Source organism: Macaca mulatta, chromosome 3 (assembly GCF_049350105.2).
Source record: "Macaca mulatta isolate MMU2019108-1 chromosome 3, T2T-MMU8v2.0, whole genome shotgun sequence".
Classification (NCBI taxonomy): domain Eukaryota; kingdom Metazoa; phylum Chordata; class Mammalia; order Primates; family Cercopithecidae; genus Macaca; species Macaca mulatta.
This window is the reverse complement of record NC_133408.1, coordinates 83,253,422-83,275,496: the sequence shown is the minus strand read 5'-3', so window position 1 is coordinate 83,275,496 and position 22,075 is coordinate 83,253,422. Positions and strand designations below refer to the sequence as shown.

The 22,075-nt window shown below is 53.2% G+C and overlaps 1 protein-coding gene across 4 annotated transcripts; it reads left to right on the top strand.

The window, feature by feature from the left end:
- Positions 1–420: 420 nt before the first annotated feature.
- RAMP3 (receptor activity modifying protein 3) lies at positions 421–21,743 on the top strand. Of its 4 annotated transcripts, XM_077994707.1 has the most exons (5): positions 445–540; positions 8,775–8,933; positions 14,913–15,045; positions 20,634–20,793; positions 21,189–21,743. In XM_077994707.1, exons 1-5 carry the CDS (start codon positions 483–485, stop codon positions 21,231–21,233), a joined length of 555 nt encoding a protein of 184 aa, XP_077850833.1. In that variant the 5' UTR covers positions 445–482; the 3' UTR covers positions 21,234–21,743.
- Positions 21,744–22,075: the final 332 nt, after the last annotated feature.

The following is a 22,075-nucleotide window of genomic DNA, read 5'->3' as shown; positions in this document are numbered from 1 at the left end:
TCCCTCCCCGGTCTACCCCCACACTCTGCCCCCAGCCTGGACGGAAGTTCCCCAAGTCCTTCCAGCCTGCAGCCCAGCCTACCATTAGCCGGCCCCCACTCTCACTCCAGCTCACCTCCCAGCCTGCCCCTGCAGTCTGCTCCCAAAACGCTCCTTTGCAGCTCAGCACCCCAGTCCCGCCCTCAGAGCCGGCACCCCACCTTACCCCAGCTAGTCCCCAGCTCGAAACCCAGCCCTCACCCCACTCTCACCCCCGCTGAGATTCCAGCCCAGACTCCAGCCGCCCCCTGTCCCTCCCACCTGGCGCGCCTGCAAGGCCTGCACCCCACATCTGGAGGTAACGGGCACGGCTGGAGGCGTGGTCTGGGGGGTGCGGCCTGGGGGCGGACTCCCTGAGGCCCCGCCCCACCCCAACCCCATCCGGGCGTCCCCGGTTGCACCCCCAGCCGGACCAAGCGTGACCCAGCCGCGGCCGGCCAGCCATGGAGACTGGAGCGCGGCGGCGCCCGCAACTTCTCCCGCTGCTGCTGCTGCTCTGCGGTAAGGGGGCGTCGGCCCGCACCGGAGGCGCCCCCACTTCCCGGAGTTCATCGGACCCGCGTGGACCCGCGCCTTCCTGCACCTGCGCCGCAGTCCTTCCTTTCCCCCTGAGCTCGGGAGGGGCGCACAGCGACCCTGGCAGGCTCCCCAGGCTCTGCGGGAGGGTTCACCCGGGAGAAGCTGAAGGCAAAGAACTCTGGCGGGCAAGGGAGGCACAGGGTCCCCTCCGGGCTCTTCTGCCGGCGGGGTCCGGCAGTCCCCGCTCCTCCTAGTTGTGATGTCCCCCCACGCCCCAGTTCTGGGGTCGCCTCAGGGTGGGCGAGAGAGGAGGCGGACCGGGTCTGGCTCCTTCCCCCTTCCCCCTAGGATGGGTTGTCGGTGAGGTAGTGAGCTCCCTGTCCTGGCATTGAGTGCCTGCCCACCACTCACAGGGGCGTGGGCGGGTGGACTCCGGACTGCGTAGCTGGTCCTCCCAGGGCCCGTCAGTGTGTGGACGCTTGTGTGTGTCTTGGAACTGGCTGACAGGGGAAGCGGGGCGACTCTCTGAGCCATCCTCTCCTAATGTCTTCTTCCGCAATAAATCAGGACTCTGGGGAGAACCGTTGCTCACAAAATGGAAACAGATTAAACTAAAAGCTTATTTTGAACTACCTTACTAAAGAAATTATCCAAGAGAAAGTGAGAGAGAGAGGTGGGGGGGGGAGAGAGAGAGAGAGAGAATGTGTGTAAGGGCTGTTGGGGAAGAGTGCTTGCTGAGGGCTGGAGTCCACTAAGTGGCGACTGAGCCTGGCCAGTTCTGGGGGGACACTGGTGAGGGAGGGCCCTGGTCTGGTGGTCCCCAGTTTCCCTGACTGTAAGATGCAGCGTTGGGCCTGTTTTGATGATTTGGGATTTGGTAAGGGAGGTGGGAAAAGGGTGGACCAAACTCAGTGTTCATTTTCCTTCCATTGAAGAGGTCTTGGTGTGCAGAACATGTGTGGCTTCATTTGGTGTTCCAGGGCTGGAGCCTAGGACGTGGTTCATTTTGTGTTGAAGTGCAAAGGTGCGTGGCAATCAGGAGCATGCTGATTTGGGATTTCAGCAAACTTCCAGTGAGCTCCCCTCAGGTGGAGATCTTGGTCACTATAATGGAAGGAAGGTCCTCTGAATTCATTCTGGGAGAAGCTGAGGCTTTCCTGACCATCTCCAGTATGGAATTGAGAAGGACCACAGGCTTCCGCCTGCACAGAATCCCTCCTCTTAATAATCCTGTCTCTCGTGGACCCAGTTCCTGAGGGTCACTTCTTTGTCTTGTTGTGTTGGTCCTGACTGTCCCCCTCCAATGGGACATGGGTTCATGCTCCCTGGCCAGAATGGAGACCAGGCCCAGCTTCTCAGCAGACCCTCCCAGTGTTTGCCTGGCCAGAGTGAGATTCAGAGAGAGGTAAAACTTGCTCATGGTTCCAGGCTGATGTGTCAGAGGTGGGACTGGAGCCCACATCTGCCCTGGATGCTGCTGTATCTGGAAGGAAGGAGCTGGGTGGGTTCCTCTTGAGTGAGGACTGGCTCAGGGGGACCAGCAGGGAGGGTGCTGACCTCTGGGGCTTCTTTGAGAATTCCAAACCTTTTTCCAGAAAGCATTTGATGCTGTGCAGGGCTGTGGGGATGCAAAGTTCAGCAGTTGTCTACTCAGCAGGATGCTTTGCTGTTTTCTATTTTGATTCAGTTCCTGCGACTTTTACTAATGCAGCCAGTAGTCCAGCCCTTGACTGGACTCTTTTGGTCTGGGTGAAAATCCCGATCATGATCCCAAGATTACAAAGCACTCACTGGCCTCAGTTTCCCAGCTGCAATGTAGATGTAATAGTAGCAACCTGCAAAGGGCTGCTGAGACCGTCAGTTTGATTCCATTCAGTTTAGTCTTTATCGTCTTGTGTTGGGCATGGGATTGTGGGGTGGAAGGATTCATGCTTAAACAAGGGGAGGTGTAGGAAGGCACCCACCAGTGACTGCACTGGGCCTCATGAGGCTCACTCACAGCACCCAAAGATGGAGCACCATAGTGTGTGTGCCTGTGTGTGCAAGCATGTGAACATGGTACCACCATTTTTATCACTAAATGATGTCCTGCTACCATGTTACCTGTGGTCACATTGATTCTGCTGAATCAAGTGGGCCCAAGGGCCGTGGTTGGATAGCAGTAACTCTGGTGAATTAAAGACTTGGAGGTGGCAGGCCGGGGGCAGTGGCTCACGCCTGTAATCTCAGCACTTTGGGAGGCCGAGCAGATCACGAGGTCAGGAGTTTGAGACCATCCTGGCCAACATGGTGAAACCCCATCTCTACTAAAAATACAAAAAATTAGCTGGGTGTGGTGATGCATGCCTGTAGTCTCAGCTACTCGGGAGGCTGAGACAGGGGAATCACTTGAACCTGGGAGGCGGAGATTGCAGTGAGCCGAGATTGTGCCATTGCACTCCAGCCTGGTGACAAAGCGAGATTCTGTCAAAAAAAAAAAAAAAAAAAGAAGACTTGATGGTGGTGATTGGCCAAGAAGAGGCCCATAGATTTTTGGCACTGGAGGTTCCTTGGAGGTTATCTGACCTCCATGCTCTTACCTACTCTTCATAAGGAAACAGAAGTCTGGAGGGTTGAGAGGAAGTTGCCCAACCACAGAGAACAGGGGCAGAACCACCCAGAATCCACAGCCTCCCAAGGTCGACTGACCATGGCCCATGGCAGCCACTTGCCAGTCTGATCGATGCTCTTTCTGTTAAGGATGGGGAGAGCGCCTGCGTTTCATTTCCAAATGACTAGCCACAAAAGCCCTTTCTCGCGGAAGTGCATCTGTTTGGCTGTTTATCATCTCTCGGCGTCTGGAAGTCCCTGAGACAAAAGAAACACAGGCCGGCATGTTCTTTGTCTCCCAATGAAACCAACCAAAATGGATTTCTATTTTGATTCAGTTCCTGTGACCTTTACTAATGCAGCCAGTAGCTTGATTGGCAATGACCCTCTTTTGTGGTGTTGCCAGGAATCTGTCTTTACACCATTGTTCTAACATTGGGTGGGTTGTCAGGTTTTGCTGGGAGCCCCTCAAGCCTCATGTGCACTAGAAATGAGCTTCCTGGGAGGACACTTGGTCTCTCAGGGTGCCTGCCTTGTGCAGGCCCAGGGCTGGCGCTGTCACAGGCATCCTCATAGCACCTCCATGGGCAGAGAAGTTATCTCAGAACACCTGCCTGAGGATGGCCTGTGGTCCTCAAAGGCACATTTACAATCTGCCCAGGCCAGGTCCTTGCCATGGGGCATGTGGAGGTTCTGGGGTATGCAGAGATTTGGGGCATGCAGAGATTCAGGGAGGGGCATGTTGTCAGGGACCCCTCCTTCTCTTTAGATAGCTATGCCACCTGGGTGCGTGTTTGTAGAGTCCTGGGGGAGGGGCTGGGCAATGCCCTGGCACTGGGGGTGGTGTGGAATTGATGCTATCTTTGCCTGGCTCAGAGGGGGAGATCAGGGGCTCAGGGAGAATAATAGTTGCCAGAGGGTAATGGATACTTACCAGGACCTTGTCCCAGAGCTGTGTTTCAGAGCATCATGGTTAATGTGAAAATGCGGCAGATGCAGGCCCTGTATAGGGAGGTGGGCTGTAGGAACAGCCACACTTGGGCTGGCTGCGGCAAATACCTGCTAGGAATGGGCTTGGGGGGAGAAGGCAGTGGTTCAGATTTGTTCTAACTTCCAGGATGAGGAGGAAGGAAGGAGGGGAGAGGAAACAGGGGATGGAGAGGAGGGTAAAGAGGACGGGGGAAGGAGGAAGAAAGAAAGAAGGGGAAGGAGAGGGAGGCGGAGGAGGAAGAAGAACTGGGCTGGGTCTTGGTCTGATAGGTGACAGTCAGAGCACGCTGAGGGGGCACAAGGCCAAGGGGTCCAGGTCTAGGGGTTCAGATTCAGACCTAGGGGTCCAGGTGGACCAGGCTGCAGGTGTGGGCGCTGGCCAGGAGGGACAGGGTGGGGCTAGCCTGGCTCGTGCCCACTGGGATGGTGGGCCGAGCTCAGGAGACCCACCCAAGGGTTCTGAGATAATCTGTTAGGGAATGACGCCAGGCCCAGGGATGAGGACAGTAGCTGGATGTGGAGAGCAGCTAGGTGAACCTTCAGAGTCCAAGGCAGGGGCAGCTTTAGGGTGGAGGTGCACAGGCCTTAGTTCTCGTCTGGCTCCACGTGGTCCCTGGGGCTTGCATCCCTTGGTCACTTATGCCAGGGCTGTCTTTTCACCTGCAGGCAGGTGCCGCTGAGCAGGGTGGCAGAAGGAGGCCTTGGGAAAGTTGCTTTCTTTTGGGCCTCCATCGCCCCATCTCTAAACCGAGGGAGGTGATGAAGAGGGCATGATGTTTTTCAGGCCCTTCCCAGAATCGATGCTGACCTGTACTCCAGAATCTGATGCAGAGCCCAGGCTTGGCATGGGGCTTGGAAATGCCCACTGGGAGAGAAGGAAAGGAAGGTGGGGGTTGGGGGCCAGGGCTAAGTGTGGCCACTCTAGCCAGGAGCCCTCAGGGCAAGGAGGTGAGCCTTGGATGAAGCCCTGCTTGGCAGACCAAGGGTGGGAATTGAAGTGAGGGCGTCAGTCTGAGGCAATGGTGACGTGCCACCTGGAGACAACTCTGTGGGCAGATGCCCCGGCTTTGAACCTTGACTCCCCTGCCGTGTCTCATTGAGCAGGCAGCTGACCCACCCTGCCACAGAGTTTCAGTCTTGAAGTACCTACCCTGTCTGGCTGTTGTAGGGCTTGGTGGGTTGGGCCACACTTAGAACAGGGCATTCAGGGAGCACTGGTCAATACTGAGGGAGATGGAGAGCCAGGCTGAAGGGAAAGAGAAATGTGGCAAGGGTCTGCCAGGTAGGTGCCACTGGTTCCATTTCTGAATGGGTACACTGAGGCTCAGGGGGGCAAGTGAGTGAGTGTCAGGGTCAGGGGCAGAGCCAAGGTGAGCACCTAGAGCCTCCTGGCTCCTGCTTGCTGCTCTTCCATCCCCCATGCCCTTACTCCTTGGAGTGTGGTCCTCGGACCTGCAGAATGGGCTTGCAGAGAGGAGTGCTTTGGCCTCCAAGCCTGCTGGACTGGAATCTACGTTGTTTGAGGTCTTCAGGTGATGGTCTGCACATCTGAGTGGAGACACATTGCTTTCCATCTCTCAATCCCGGACTTGACCCTACGTCAGAATCACTTGGGGGTTTTAACAAACATGAATTCTCGGTTTCACACTCCGGAGGCTCCCATGCAATAGGCCTGGGCTGTGGCCTGGGTGAGCCTATTGTACAGTTGACTCTGCTGGGTCTGTCCTATCTCTGGTGGCTGTCCTGAAAGATGACAGTGCTCAGAGGAACTAGGGATAGAGCCCCCAAGCCTCAGGGCTTTCTGGGTGGGTTCATGAATGGTGGTCCCCACCAGCCTCATAGAAGAATGGTTTCACTTTTGAGTCTCTTATTACTCATTGGTTCCTTCAAAGCACTTCAGAGTCTAGAGCTGTGCTACAAGAGAACCTGGGGTCAACAGCTTGGGACCCACAGAAGTGAGAGCTGCTGGTGTCCAGGAAGGAGGCTGTGGTGATGGGGGACAGTCTGATTGTGGAGGAGGAGGGGCAGGTGCTGCCAGCAGCCAGAGGGTCCTGGAGCAGCAGCTCATGGCTGGGACAAGCTGGAGGCTGGGGTCAGCAGTGGTGGGAATAGGAAGTTGGGGCCCGATGGAGACTAACCTTGACAGAGATTTTGTAGGTGCACAATTATTAACCAATGAAAACACACAGAATCAGAATCACTCTTTTTTACAAATGGGGAGACAAAGGTCCAGAAAGGTGAAGGGCCCGGTTTGGAGTTACACAGCAAATCAGAAACTAAATGGGATGAGGTCTCTGCCTTCTGGCAGATGTACCTGTGGGGCATCTGGAGGGTGGCATGGTCAAGCTTCAGAAGGACATAGGCCTCCCTTCCTGCAGAGATGGTACAGGCTTCTCTTGAAGGGACACCGGCTTCACTCCTGGCTGGTGCTTGCCCAGGATTCCATGATGTGAAGCCTGAGGGCCTGTTTGGGTTAAGTGGGAGAGTACTGTGACTGAAAACCCACTTCTGCCTTTCTATTAGACTTTAAATAAACTCTGAAGACCTGTACATCCTGCTCCAACCTCGCTCTAGGTCTACCTTTCCAAAGTCACTTCTTTCCTTTACACCCAAAAAGGTGTGTACCCCACCCCTCCACACACAGTATACCCAGCTCCACTGTGCTCCTGCCTGTGCCCTGGACACCTCTGTTCCTCTGCTGTTCATGTTTTCTAATAGCTTCCTGATTTTTATCTACTTGTTCTGTAAATTATTGAGAGAGGAGTATTCTCCAACTATCTCCTGGGTGCGGTGGCTCATGCCTGTAATTCCAGCACTTTGGGAGGCCAAGGCAAGGGACCGCTGGAGCCTAGCCTGGGTGATATGAGATCTTGTCTGTACAAATAACAACAACAAAAAAATTAGCTGAGTGTGGTGGCACATGCCTGTGGTCCCAGCTACTCAGGAGGCGGTGACAGAGTGAGACCTTGTCTCAAAAGAAAAAAAAAGAATTCTCCAATTGTAATTGTGAAATTGTGGATTTGTCATTTTCTTCTTGTAGTTCTGTTTTTGCCTTGTGTGTTTTGATGCTGTTATTAGGTGCATAAATGTTTAGGATTGCTATGTCATCTTGATGAATCAAACCCTTTATTGTATTGAAAAGACCCTCTTTAGTGATATTTTTTGCTTCCAAACATACTTTGTCTGATATTAATATAGCCACTCCATCTTTCTTTTGATTAGTGGTAGCAAGATGTATCTTTTCCCACTCTTTTATTTTGAACATATTTGAGTCTTTTCATTTAAAGTTGGATTCTTGTTGGCAGCCTACCGTTGGGCCTTACTGTTTGTTCTTATTTGACAATCTTTGCTTCTTAGTTGAAGTGCTTAGACCATTTACTTTCAGTCTGATTATTGATATGGTTAGATTTAAATTTACCATTATACCATCAATTCTTTTCCTTCCTTTTCTCCTTTTCTGCCTTCTTTTGGACTTAGTGTTTATTATTATTACTCCATTTCTTCTTCCTCTTGCCCTTCTCCTCCTCCTCCATCCTTGCTAATTGGATGTAATTTTTTGTTGTTGTTGTTACTCCAGTGGTTGGTTCAGGGTTTATGGTATACATCTTTAACTTATCAGTCTATCTTCAGGTGACATTACACTGATAGCCTAAGAACCTGCCATTTCTCCCCGCCTGAACTTTGTGCCATTGCTGTCATAAGTTTTACTTAAACCAAAGTTATAAATCTCACAATACATGATTATTATCTTTTACAGAATTTAAACATTGAGAAAAATTCTATATATTTACTTACATAGTGAAAATTTCTGATGTCCTCCATTCCTTTGCATAGGTCCATATTGGCTTCCGATAGGCTTCCCTTGTCCCTGAATGACATCCTAAACATTACTTGTAGTTTGGGTGTGTGGGTGATATTTCCTTTCACCTTTTATATGTTTGAAAAAGTTTTTATTATGCCTTAAAAAGCCAGCATTATTGAGATATAATTCACATGCCCCACAATTCACCCATTTAAAGTATACATCAATATTTTTTAGTACACTCCTAGAATTTTGCAACTATCACTATAATCAATTATAGAACGTTGTTGTCACCACAGAAATAAACCCCCTACCCATTACCAGTCACTCCCTATTTCCTCCAACCCCCTTAGCCTTAAGGAATCACTAATATGTTTTCTGTCTCTAGATTTGCTTATTCTGCACATTTAGTGTAAATGGCATCATATAATATGTGAGATTTTGTGACTGGCTTCTCTCACAGCAGAATGTTTTTAAGGTTCATTCATATTGTAGTATGTATTAGCACTTCACTCTTATGTACAAATAATATTGTATCCCATGGATATGGCACATTCTAGCCATTCATCAGCTGATAGACATTGTTTCATCTTTTGGCTATTATGAATAATGCCGTTATGAACCTTCATGTAAAAATTTTTGTGCGAACATGTGCGGTATAAATTTAGGAGTGGAACTGTGTAGTCATATGGTAACTCTATGTTTAACATTTTGAGAAACTGCTAGACTAGTTTCCAACGTGACTGCTTCATTTCACATTCCAATCAGCAGTAGTATATAAGGGTTCCAATTTCTGCATGTCCTCACTGACACTTTTTTTTTTTTTTTGATACAGGGTCTCATTCTGTTGCCCAGTCTGGAGTGCAGTGGTGCAATCATAGCTCATTGCAACCCCAGACTCCTCAAGCCATCCTCCCACTTCAACCTCCCAAGTGGCTGGGGTTACAAGTGTGTGCTATCACGTCTGACTGCCTTTTTGATGATGGCCGTTCTGGTGGGTGTGAGTGGTATCTGACTGTGGTTTGATTTGCATTTCCCTGATGGTTAATGATGTTGATTGTCTTTTCATGTGCTTATTGATCATTTGTATATATTTTTGTAGAAATGACTATTCATATCCTTTGCCCATTTTAAATTGGTTTATTTTTCCCTTTATTATGGAGTTGTAAGAATTCTTTATGCAACCTGGATACAAGTCTTTTGTCAGATATACAACTTGCGTATATTTTCTTTCATTCTGTGTGTTGTCTTTTCACTCTCTTGATGCTATCCTTTGAAGTACAGAAGTTTTAAAATTTGATATGTCTAATTTATCTATTTTTCTTTTGTTTCTTGGGCTTTTGGTGTTATGTATAAGAAGACTTTTTCTCACACAAGGGCACAAAGATTTTCTCCTGTGTTTTTCTAAAAGTTTTATTTATTCATTTATATTTTTATTTATTTATTTTTTGAGACAGAGGCTTGCTTTGTTGCCCAGACTGGAGTGCAGTGGCACAATCTCAGCTCGCTGCAACCTCCGCCTCCCAGGTTCAAGTGATTCTTGTGCCTCAGCCTCCCGAATAGCTGGGTGGTCTAAGAGTTTTATAATTTAGCTCTACATGTAGGTCTGTGATCCATTTTGAGTTAATTTTCGTGTATGAGGTGAGAAGGGTCCGACTTTATTCTTTTGCAAGTGTATATCCAGTTGTCCCAGTACAATTTGTTGAAAAGAGTATTCTTTCCCTGGTGAATTGTTTTAGTACCTTTGTGGAAAATCAATTTATCATAAGTGTGAGGGTGTATTCCTGGATTCTGAATTCTATTCCATTGGTCTATTTATCTAACCTTATGCCAGTACCATGCTATCTTGATTACTGTTGCCATGTTGTAAGTTGTAAGATTGGTATAGAAAGACATCCTATGTTAACACATTGGAACACTTAATTGTTAAGATGTCAGTACTACCTAAAGTGATATACAAACTCAATGCAATCCCTATCAAAATCGCAGCTGGCCCATTGCAGTAATTGATGAGCTGATCCTAAAGTTTCTATGGAAAAGCAAGGGACACAAAATAGCCAAAACAATCATGAAAAAGAACAAAGTTGGCCAGGCGTGGTGGCTCAAACCTGTAATCCTAGCACTTTGGGAGGCTGAGGTGGGTGGATCACCTGAGGTCAGGAGTTCGAGACCAGCCTGACCAACTTGGAGAAACCCCGTCTCTACTGAAAATACAAAATTAGCCGGGCGTGGTGGCGCATGCCTGTAATCCCAGCTACTTGGGAGGCTGAGACAGGAGAATTGCTTGAACCCGGGAGGTGGAAGTTGCAGCGAGCTGAGATCACGCCATTGCACTCCAGCCTGGGCAACAAGAGTGAACTCCGTCTCAAAAAAAAAACAAAGAACAAAGTTGTACAACTTACAACTTACAACAAGTTAATGATGGCAGTTTTCTGAGGGCTGCAATGATGGTGCCCCCCTCTAGAGAGGGTTTGGGCTTATTTGCTTCTGCGGGGGCCTGTCCATGGTGATCAGTTTAAACTTGGGGTTTCCCTGGGTCCATCCGGGTCATGTGAATTTGGGCTATGAATCCACAAGAAGGTCAGCCTGTGCTTATGACCTCTCAGAGAGGGGTCCCCCTCCCTGCTCAGTGCCAGGTCCCATTCCTCCTAGTTGGCTGAGGGTGAAGAGTTATTTCTGGTTCACCTGCCTCTGAATGTCAGTTTATGGGGCCTTTCATTGGACTTCTCATCTTGGCCTTTATCCACCCCCAGTTTTCCAGGCTGGGAAGATGCCTCCAGGGCAACAAATCCATGGCCCCCTGGGTTCTGCTCCATCTCGTCTTTAGCTTGATAATTTCTTGCCATCTTGTCAGCTCCTTGATGATTTTATGAATGTATTGTTTATACTTTATCCAGGCTTTCAGTTGTTTTCAGTAGAAAGTTTGTCCAGACATCTGCCATATGACTGGACATGGACGTGTGTCTGCTTATCTTCTCTACAAGGATATAGTGAGGCTTGTATAAGGCTTTTACAGAAACCACCGCAAGTGGTGTCCATCAGAAGCTGTGGGTGGTGCCCGGGTGTCAGGACCCTGGGCTATTGTCCAGGCTGTCGCTAACAAACTGTGGGATTTTGGGTGAAGGTGTGGCCTCTCTAACATCGCTTTTATGGAAGGAAGGACACATGCCCTGAGGTGGCTGGGGGCCAAGTGGGCTTGTCCCTGTGAGGTCCCAGCTGTGTCTGTGGATGGCTGAGCAGGAGGTGGTGGGCAGTGGTTTTCACCCCCAAGTTTCCTAGTGCCCAGTGAGCCCTCATGGGCTTTGGGAAGCGGAGGAAACCCCAGCACGGAGCTGACTGCCCACTGTGGGAAAGCTAGCCTCTGTAGGCTTCTGCCACTTCTGATAGTGTGGGGAGGACCGCAAGGAGCGGGGTTGATTGTCCAGGGCACCTGCTTTCCCTTGGGGACTGTCAGCTTCTTTGCCCACACTGCTCACACTGCTTCAACGGCTACCATCCTGGGGTCCTCGCATTCATGGCACAAATGCTGCTGTGGACCTCCTGACACCAGGCCTGAGCTGGGAGGAGGGGAGATGCACATAGCAGAGTCTCGACAGCAGGGGCGCAGTGGGGCCCAGCCGCCGAGGAGAGGGGTGAGGTGGGGGTGTTGGTGGAGGCTGTGGATTTCCTCCTAGGGAGATGGGAGTGGGCACTCCCAGCTGAGGAAGTGGACAAGGCCCAATGAGAGCAGACAGGATGAGGAGCACCTTGCTTTGGCTGGAGGAGTGAGCCAGGACGGTCTTGGGTGCTGTGGGTGAAGACAGCAGGCCGGCATGCACAGATGACTACCCCAGAGCTGTGTGACCCTGGGAGACCTTTCTGGGCATCAGCCTCCCTATCTGTGTAGTGGCTGTTATAGTGCCCTTGGGGGCTCCTGTGATGCCTGGGACAGGTGATGGGGCTTAGGGGCCAGGGAAAGTACAGGCTGGGTCCTCAGGGACCTCCTGACTCCCCTGGCCTCAGCAAGCCCTCAGGTGTGCGACTGGCCACTGTCCCCACACTGGCTGCTGTTCTTGGCCCGTCTCTGGGCCATTGACTGGTATTTGCTGAAGCCGTGTTGCTTTGGGCACCTGGACCCATCCTGCTCCATGCTCCTCCTGCTACCTGGGCAGCTCAAGTCCTCTTAGATGATCCTGATGGGGCCTGTGCATTTTTTAGCCCCCGATAGCTACTGCACCATCCCCTTCAGTGGCCCTAATGCAGCCCTGGTCATGCCCCCTTCCTGCCACTGACATCGGAGCTCAGGTCTCCTTCTGACTGTGGCTGCCTGTACACGCAGCCCCTGTGTGGCCTGTGCATCTTGGTAAGACTTCCTGACACTCTGTCCTGGATTCTGCCCCATCTATTATATGCTGTATCTTCAATCACTCCCCTAGTTGGACTGAGATCCCTATGTCTTCCTCTTGCCCCCTGGACCCCACATGGCAGGTCCTCTGAAGACAGGAACCAGATCCTCTCCCTTTCCCCTTGTCCAAGGATCCAACACAGTTCGCAACACATGACAGCGGTGGTCCAGCATGTTTTGCTAATCTTTGGATAAAATTCACTGGGTTGACAGTGGGTACTGAGCCACCATCTCCATGTGCAGACCCTGTGGGACCATGTGGGGGACCTGTGCTACATGCAGGGATGGGACAGATACAGAATGACCACATGAGCACATGGCCCTTCTGTGAAGAGATGTGAGCGCCCCAGAGGCTCACTCAGGGGACCAGGGCCCTAAGTGGGGTATGTGGCCTTTCAGAGAAGCCAGGCCTGCAGCTGTGCTGATGAGACAAGTGAATGTGGGGGTCAGGGACATTCCAGGTGCTGAAAACCATGCAGAGTGGCCAGAAGGCCCTGAAAGACCTGTTCTGGGAGAGCCAGTCACTGACCCTGTGTCCAGGGGCCGTGGTGGGAACTTCACCCAGCCTGTGTCCTTGCCATCTGCTTACACATGGCAGCGGGCCGACCACTGAGCCATAGTCTGTGTGCTTCCCATCCCCGGGGTTCCCTGGGGCCTCAAGATGCCCTGGGTCCTGGGGAAGCTTGCATGGACAGAAGGGGAGGTGCGAGTGCCCACACAGGCTTCTGGGACCTGCGAGTCCCCTATCCAACTTTACCAGCTGTGACCCCCAGGGGCCCTTCTCAGTGCTGTCAGCCTGTATTCTGAGGTATAGGTTTGGGCAGTCACAAAAGGAAGAAGGTGCCTTGAGTCTGGGAACCCATGACCCTGAACAGCTGGCAAGCCCTTTTGTGTTCTCCTCTGTGGGCTTCCAGTTAACACCTGTCCTCCGTATGTGCTCCAGGTGTCCTGCTGCAGGTGGGGGTGGGCTGAGCATGCCAGTTCCCTTAACCCTGGGATCTGGACCCCTCCAGCCTTCCTTTGGCCTCAGACAAGCCACTCCCTTTTGCTGGCGTCAGGCCCTTGTTCAACCAAGGGGCTCCCAGGGTCTTCCCTAATGTTAGGATTAAGCAGGCTATGCCTCTTGAGGAGTGTCTGGGGTGCTGTGGTCTGGTGGAGCAGGTCACTGCACCAGAAGGTGGTCCTGTCTAAACGTGCCATTTCCATATTAAAGTGACTTATTCAGCACTTGCTCAGTGCCCATGGTAAGCCACACGCATGGAAGAAGATCAGACTCTGAAATGCTCACTGCTTTCCCTATCATTGAGCCAAGACTTATTGAGGGAATGAATGAATGATACATTCCTGGATGGTGGCACTAAGCATTTCAGACCTAAGTTAGCCAGCTCAACCTCCTTGTGGGTGGGGCCTGTATCCCTCATCTTGCGGATGGGGAAACTGAGGTTGAGCTGGTAACCAGTGCAGTGTGGGTGTGAGCCAGGTCTGTCCCCTGTCAATCTGGAACCATTTTCTTGTCTGCTTCTTCATGGTATTTCCTCTAGCCCAGCACCAGCCGCGGGAACACAGATGACAGGGCTGTGTACACACATGCACATGTAAACATACACATACACACTAAGACATAGATGGCAGGGCTGTGCACCTACACACACACATGCACACACACCAAGACACAGACAGCAGGGCTGTGCATGCGCACATGCACACACACACACACACACACACACACATACACACACCCCAGACACATATGCCTGGGCTCTCTCTTGAGTATATGATGAGCGCCAAAGCAGAGGTCAGGTGGGGGAAGTTTAGGAGCAGGGAGGTCCTGTCATCTGGAAATGAGATGACCGTGGAGACAGCCCCTGAAGGGCAGGGGGCGCTACTCAGTGAGAGGGAGGATGTCCCCCATGGGGAAATGTGTGGAGCAAAGGCATGAGGTGGAAGGGGAGGGGATGTTTTGGTGGGCAGAGGTTGGGAAGGGAAGTGGGGAAATCCTGGGACAAGCAGCTCGTGTCAGACCCTGAGAAAGTCCAAAGGACTCATTCCCATTGCTGGCAATATGAGTCCCTGCAGTGGCCTCAGCCCCTGGTTTTTCCCAGAATCGGAGGGGGGCTTTGACCGGGAGGGGGTGGTCCCTACTGGCCTGAAGCCCTCCTCTGCTACCCCTGCAGGCACTGGGATGGTCCCCAGGTCTTAGAGTCCTCAGGATGTTCCCAGGCTCCTGGGACTCCTAAGCTGGAACTGGAGCCTCTTTGCCAGCCCTGATCTGCCCGAGACTCTCTCACCACCTCCCAAGGAGTTTGGCCCAGGGTCTCACTGCCTGATGCCTCCCTGTGTCACTGCCTGTGAGGCGGTAAAGTGAAAAAGTGGACTTGTCCTGTCTTGAGGACAGGTCCCTGTGTGGAGCCTCCTTTCTGCACTGACAGGTAGGTCAGGGTGGAGGGTGGAGGACCCCACTGGAAAGGTCTCAGGCTTGCAAATGGAGCTTTGCTAGTGAGTCCTCAAGTTATGGCCCCTCGGGCCTCCCCTGTCCTGGCACCCCCAGTGTGAACTGCAGTGGAATTCTCACGACTGTCCCCTCTCCAGGTGGGTGTCCCAGAGCGGGCGGCTGCAACGAGACAGGCCTGTTGGAGAGGCTGCCCCTGTGTGGGAAGGCTTTCGCAGACATGATGGGCAAGGTGGACGTCTGGAAGTGGTGCAACCTGTCCGAGTTCATCGTGTGAGTGCCACTGCTGGGCGTGGGATTTGCTCTGACCACAGGGCTGCCCAATGCCCAATCACTGCCTGACTGCAGCCCGACCGCACTCTACCCAAGGCCTCACCCATGCCCCACCCACAACTCACTGTAGGCTGCCCACAGCTCTTTCATGTGCTGCCCCACACTTTGCCCAGGACCCCAACCACGCCCCTATTCACACTCTGCCCTTGGCTCTTGGTTCTGGCCACCCCACCCACATCCCGCTGGCACATCACTCATGGCCCCACCCGTGCCCCACCCCTGCCCGCGGCATTTGTGCTCCCCACACCCACAGCGCATTGCCAGCTTCCTATCCCCCATTCCGCATCCTCACTCTGATGTTATAGCAATTCTACACTGTGTCTCTGCTTCTCCCTTTCCTCTGTTATTTGGGAATCCTCCCCATGCCTGCTTTTCCTCCTGTTCCAGATTAGTGCCATGCCCTGGGAGTGTCCAGTTCAGGGGTTCCCTGGCCTGGGGGTGCCCTGTCTGGGGGGTGCTCTGCTTGGAGGGTGCCCTGCCCAGGGAGTGTCCAGTTTGGGAGTGGCCTGGCCTGGGGCCGGTGCTACCCTACCCCGGGGGGTGCCCTGGCCTGGGGGATGCGTTGCTTGGAAGGTGTTCCACCTCTTCTTGCAGCTGGAGCTGGGTGGACCTTGTTATGTGTGTCTTTCTTACAGCACCAGTCATGGCTGGAACTGTTCTTAGTGGTCAGAGGACTTACAGGAATTGGGTTCCAATGGTTTATACCAGGTGCAATTGTGGACAACATCCCATAGTGAAGGGAAGGCCCCTTGTTCTAGAAGCTTCCCAAGTTTTTTTATCTCTTTACCTCCTTGGAAATCACTCATGGCCTCACAGTCCTCTGCCCCACCCCACTCCACCTCTGGCTTTGCAGTCTTGTGCCACTCCCTGGTGGCTGCTGCCAGACCCAAACTGTGCTGGCCTCATGCTTTTGCATGTTAGCACCCCAGCCTCTGCCCTCTGTAGAGACACTGACCATGGCCCTGCCCCAGGAAGCCTCCCCGGCCCTGGCCATTCTGGTGGCCCAGCAGATGGGGGCTCCTTGAGGCTGTCACATCTGCAGCCCCACTGCCTGGGGGAACTGCTTGCTGAACCAAGTGGAACGGAATTCTGAGTCTGCTGGGAAGGGGTGCTGGGATACAGGAAAGGGTTTTGCAGGCTCCTCCTGGTCCTCAGTGAGCCTGGACACAGGCGTGGAATGGAGCCACAGGTGGGGGTGGAGTCAGGGAGGAGGAGGTCATAGCTTCTAGCTTCTGGTCTCACTCTTCTCTGTAACCTGCTAAAGCCTCAGTAAAGAGACTAAATAGAGACGTCCAGCCCTGGGTTGGGAGGACAGGAGTGGAGGCAACCCGATGGGCATTTAGGAGTCAGCGAGTGAGTGGGCAAGAGCCACTGACTGAGCGCCCTTGGTGAAGTCAGACCTGATGCTGGAAAAGGGGAGCTGGGAACAGCCAGGTTGACACTGCGGAGGCCTCCTGAGACCCGGCTGGCAGCACCAGCTCCCAAGAGAGTGGCAAGAGTGGCTGAGAAGCAGTGAGGTGTCCAGAGCCCTCCTCCACCCCAGCTGGACACTGGAGGTGTATTCTTGGAGCTGGCGACACCAGGGTTTCTGGGCCTTCCCATGTAATTGAGAACGTGTCATAGTGTCCCAGAGAGGGAGGCTCGAGAAAGCGGCTGACATGCATTGTCTTTTGCCACTGGGTCCAGGAGGGTGGTCTAGGGTAGGATTGGAGCTGTCCTTTCTGAAGAGTGAGACCATCCAAGAGGAAGGACCTAGAAGCAGTGACCCCCCACCAACTCCTGGAAGCTCTGGGAACAAGCCTTTCTGCAGGGTCCCAGTGTCTCATCAACTCTCAGTCCCTACTCCCCGTCACAAGTGTCCAAGCGGGGTCCCTGGACATCTGATCTAAGGCTCTGACCCTGAAGGACAGAGACCAGAGAGATGGAACCAAGCAACCCCGGGGCCATGCACCAAGAAGAAAACGCCAAACGTCACAACTGGTATCTTCAGAGGGCAAACAACTATCTCTCATGTGATGAATGAGAACAAAGAAAGAGCCTTAGAAATGGAGGATGCGACAGAAGTGAAATGGAATAGAAAGATTGGAAGGGAGATGTTGAGGAAATCTCCCCAGAATAGGAGAGAGAGAGAAGACGATTAGGAGGTCAGTAGTCAGTCCAGTCAGTAACACCAAGATAGTAGGAATTCTAGAAAGAGAACAGAAGAATGGAGGGATAAAGGGCCCTTGCCAGGGGCTGAAGGCATGAGCTTGCAGCCGGCGAGGGCTTGCCCAGTGCTGACACGAGGGAGGAAAAAGTCCCGCATGGATCCTGGAATATCAGAGCTGTAGAAACAAAGGAAAACTTCTACACCTATCCAAAAGGAGGAAAAAAATGAGCTCCAGGTTGGAGATGAGGGGATCAGAGGCCTTCAGGCTCCCCTACAGCAGCCCTGGAAACCGAGGACTGTGGGATGCAAGGACCTGAGAATTTCAGACTGTGATTTCTCGGCTAGTGTGCTATTTCCTGCCAATTTGTCCACTAAATAGAGAGAAACGAAAATACTGTCAGATGTGTGGCATCTCCAGCATCTTATTCCCACATACCTTTCTCAAGCTCTGGCGGCTGTGCACCAAGATGTGGAGCAAACCACGACAAAGGAAGCTGTGAGATTTGGGGAGCAGAGCCAAGGCAGGAGAGGGAAGCCTCAGCGAGGGCAGTGCCCCAGCGTGGCAGCACGCACTGGGTGGAGGTGGCCTGGCCCACGTGGAGGGCACCCGATGCTTATCTGACACGGCGACTGCCTGCCCATGCCCTGTAACCCAGCTCAGTCAAGAACGAAGGACACCCCTCTCTTTCCCCTGAATGTTCGTTCTGCTTTGGTTCCCACTGAAGCAGGGGGGGCCTTGGTGAGCTTAGAGGAGAGGTGGCTTGCTCCCCTCAGTAGGACTGGTCCACATGACGGTCCCATCAGGAGTCATGGCTGCAAAGACCCTATTCCCCAAACTCGCCCATGGCCTGTCTGCCTGTGGCCTTCCCTGGGGAGGGGTCTCATTGCCCCTCGGGGCAACCAAAGTGTGTACTCTCGGGGAACCTCCCTCCAACAGCAGCAATGGGCTCCTTCTGTACCCATTTAAGGAGCATTGCTAGGGGATTTCCAGATGCAACACTGTATTGCCTGGGAACACACACTCAGGTGGTGAAACCTAAAGCAAGGTGGGCAAACCCCCCAGAGGTGGGTCGGGGGAGAGGGAGTCTGACTGGGGGGTTTGTCCGGCATCCAGTCTACTGGGTTCCTCTCCTTCCCATCCTGGGTCGTGGTGCATCTTTTTTAGAGAGAGTGCTCTCGGGAGCCGGACTGAAGGAGGAGTGGGGAGGCCCCAGATTATCCAGGGGATGAATAAATCATAAATAGTTCCTGGTTTTCTAGAGAAGCACTGAGTGTGGGCTTCTCTAGAAATGTGACAAACATGCAGATTTCGTGGATCCACAGAGATGGGTGCTGTGCTCAGCTCTGCCCCAAACCTAACAGCTGGGGTGGGCTCACCCCATGACCTGCTCTGTGCCAGGCACTTGCTGGGGCACATGGACCTCAACTCATTTGGTTCTCTCAGCCACCTGATTGGGTAAGTGTTATTAAACCCACTTACAGACAAGGAAACTGAGGTCCAGGGAGGTTAAATGACATGGCCCATATCACAAAGATGGTGAGCGGCTGAGCTGGAGTTGGAGAGGCCCCGTCACGTTGGCTCTGCAACCTGGGCCTGGAGCCACTGTCCATGCTGTCTTCTGGGATTACCTCTGCTCCGTGGGCTTCTCCATATGGCCTAGCTTTGGCTGGGAGTAGGGTTTGGGAACAGCAGGGCTTTCAGCCCTGCCTCACCTCCTCTTGGGACAGTTCTGGGGCTGCACATCACTCCTCTTGCTCTGTAGACTCGCTGTCCACAGAGGGTCTTCTCCAGGGTCTGTCTGGCTCGTCTCAGCCCTGGGGATGGTTGTTGGGGGTGGCATTCCTGGGTAGCAGTTCAGTGGAATGACTTCGGAGGCACAGAGGTTACCGCATGTGATTCTCATCACGCACATAGATGCTGGGAACTTCAGAAGGTGAAGGCTGTTGCATGGTGCTGTTAGATGGCTCCCCAGCTCCTGGATCCGCTGGCAGGGGGTTGGGGTGGACAGCAGGCCACTGAATCTGAGGCCCTGTGGGAGAAGCAGGTCAGGGGAGATGAGGGTTTGTCCATGGACCTAGCTGTTGAGGCGCCTCTAAAGCCTGGGCATGTTTTAGGGGCTGCATCGTGCCTGAGGCCCAGGATAGCCAACAGCTCTGTACTTGGATTCGAGGCTGTTCCTTTTGCTCTGGCTGTTCTCTGCCGACACTACCTGGAAAGGCACAGGTGTGTGTCTGACCTACATTCTAAGGTGCTGAGAGCCAGCCTTGGATCAGTCAGGAGTTGGTCTGAGTAACTGTACCTTGGCTCACCAGACCCTTCCTGGGGCATGGGGTTGGGAGACCAGGAGAACCCTGGGTGGAGTGGGTCAGAGTCCCCGTTTCCCACCGCTTTCTAATGCTTTGGGAAATCTATGCCCAGATAATGTTCCATGCAGGAAGCAGCTCTTTCCTGTTGATGGGCCGGATCAGTGGCTCCCTCCTGGGACAGCACAGGAAGGAGGAGATGGGCTACTTTCCCATGGGGAAGCCAAGGCAGGACCCTTCACACTCCTGCATCTGTCCTCATGCAGCACAGGCGTGGGGAAGTGCTGGCCCTGGACAGAGGGGCTGGCATCTGGGCAAGAGTTCATCTAACTTCTTCTAGAACATCCTGAATGAGTGGCTGCCACTCTAGGCCTTGCAGACCCCAATGACAGGGAGGTCATCACCTCCACAGTCTGCCCATTGGACCAGGTGGTGGCTGGGAAGTCCTTTATGCTGAGTTGACTTCTGGGTCTCTGTGGCTATAGCCCTTGGTCAGCATGAGGACTGTCCAGAGCCTATGCTGGGTGGACATGGAGCATCATGGGTGGTTTGCTGAGTGCCCTTCCCATCTTTGATCTCATGGACAGGGGGGACCCACAGAAGGGGGCTCCACATATCCTGTTAGATGGGGCGAAGGAGGCAACTTCTGAGAGATGAAGAGGCAGGGACTGGGGCTCACAGGTGTGACTCCCACTTGGCCACCACCTGGCACATGAGGGCAGGCTGACTTGATCAGGAGGTGGCTTGCCCCTGGCCTCAGAGAGAACCTCCTCTTGGGCTCTTAGGGTATCCTGGATGATGAAGACTTTGCAGGTCCAAGGCCGTGATCCAGGCACCCTTTGACCCTGGAGAAGCGTGGCTTGGTGTGTCCTCTGGGCAGACCTGGGTAGTGCTTGGAGGTCCAGGGGAGCTGGGCTGAGACCCTGGATCCTGGGAGCTCATGGCCTCAAAGGCAGCAAGTCATGGTCAAATGGGACTGGACCCAAACCACCCCACCCATCTTCCTGGCCTCAGGTCAGGTCAGGTGTGAGGGGGGATGGCGAGAGCCTGGCTTTCACTCCCTCTGCTTTTGCAGGTACTATGAGAGTTTCACCAACTGCACTGAGATGGAGGCCAACATCGTGGGCTGCTACTGGCCCAACCCCCTGGCCCAGGGCTTCATCACCGGCATCCACAGGCAGTTCTTCTCCAACTGCACCATGGACAAGGTCCACTTGGAGGACCCCCCAGATGAGGTTCTTATCCCGCTGATCATTATCCCTGTTGTTCTGACTGTCGCCATGGCTGGCTTGGTGGTGTGGCGCAGCAAGCGCACCGACACGCTGCTGTGAGGGTCTGGGTGAGATGGAGTGGGGCACACCTGGCAAGCTGGAAGAAAGTTCCCTGGGGATGGGAGAACGGATGGGTGCTGCCAATCTCCAGCTACCGTGGCCACACCCCACGTGGTCATGGGCAGACCCCTCCCTTCCTGGGCTGACCTGCTCCCTTGAGGCCAGCCTGCTCCCTGGCCGAGGCTCAGGCTATCCGCCCAAGCTCTTTGCTCATTCTAGGGCCAGTGAAGGAAAATGTGATAAGGCCAGAGCTTATGTGCTGGGCGCAGAAATCACCTGCTGTGTCCTGTGCTCCGCAGGTTGGGCCGCAGCCTCTGCCCGGAGGTTTCTATGCCATTTCTTAGCACAGAATCCAGCCTAGCCTTAGCTGCAGTCTAGGTCCTGCTTAGACTAGAACTCCTGGCTTGACCCCATCTCCGGTTCCTGCCTTGGCTTCTGCCCCAGCCCCGGCCCCTGCCTACATCCAGACAGAAAGACAGGGGATCTTGGAAGACGTTCCATGCTGTGGAAGATGTTCCGCGCTGTGAACTCCGGGCCCTCCTGGTGGGAAGACAGCTGGAAAGGCTGGGAGGAGAAGGGAGGAGCTGGGGGGTTCCCAGGAGCCACGCGTGGCCTGCAGAGTCCATTCCATCATGATGCTGTGCCCACTATGGGCTGTGTCCGTGACCAGAGGCTGGAGTGGGGGTGTGTCACAGCCCCTCACCAGGGCTTGTTGTGTGGATGGGGCCTGGGCCTCCTTCCTACTGGGGCTCCTCTGTGGGTGAGGGGCCCTCTGGAATGGCATACCATGAGCTTGTGGCCTCTATCTGCTACCATCTGCATTTTATCTGAGTAAAGTTACCTTACTTCTGGAATTTCCTGTTTTATTTCGTGTTATTCAGAGAGATGGTGCGTCTCTTGGGTCTGATGAGTCCCCTGTACATATTGTACAGATAGGGAACTCCTGAGGTTCCGGAATCCCAAAATGTCAGTGCTTGGGGGCTCAGAGGGTGTTACAATAGGAGAGGGGCCTGTCAGGAGGAGAAAGTTGCCTAGTTATTGGCAGCCCCCTGGGAACTTCCCACCCCTGACCCGTCGGTTTGAGGATGATGGGGAAGATTTCTTTCTCTTCTGTTTTCTCTTTGCAACTGCTTTGGGCTTGCTAGGACCCCTGCCTGGGTTTTCTGGGGACCGAGAGGCCCTGGCC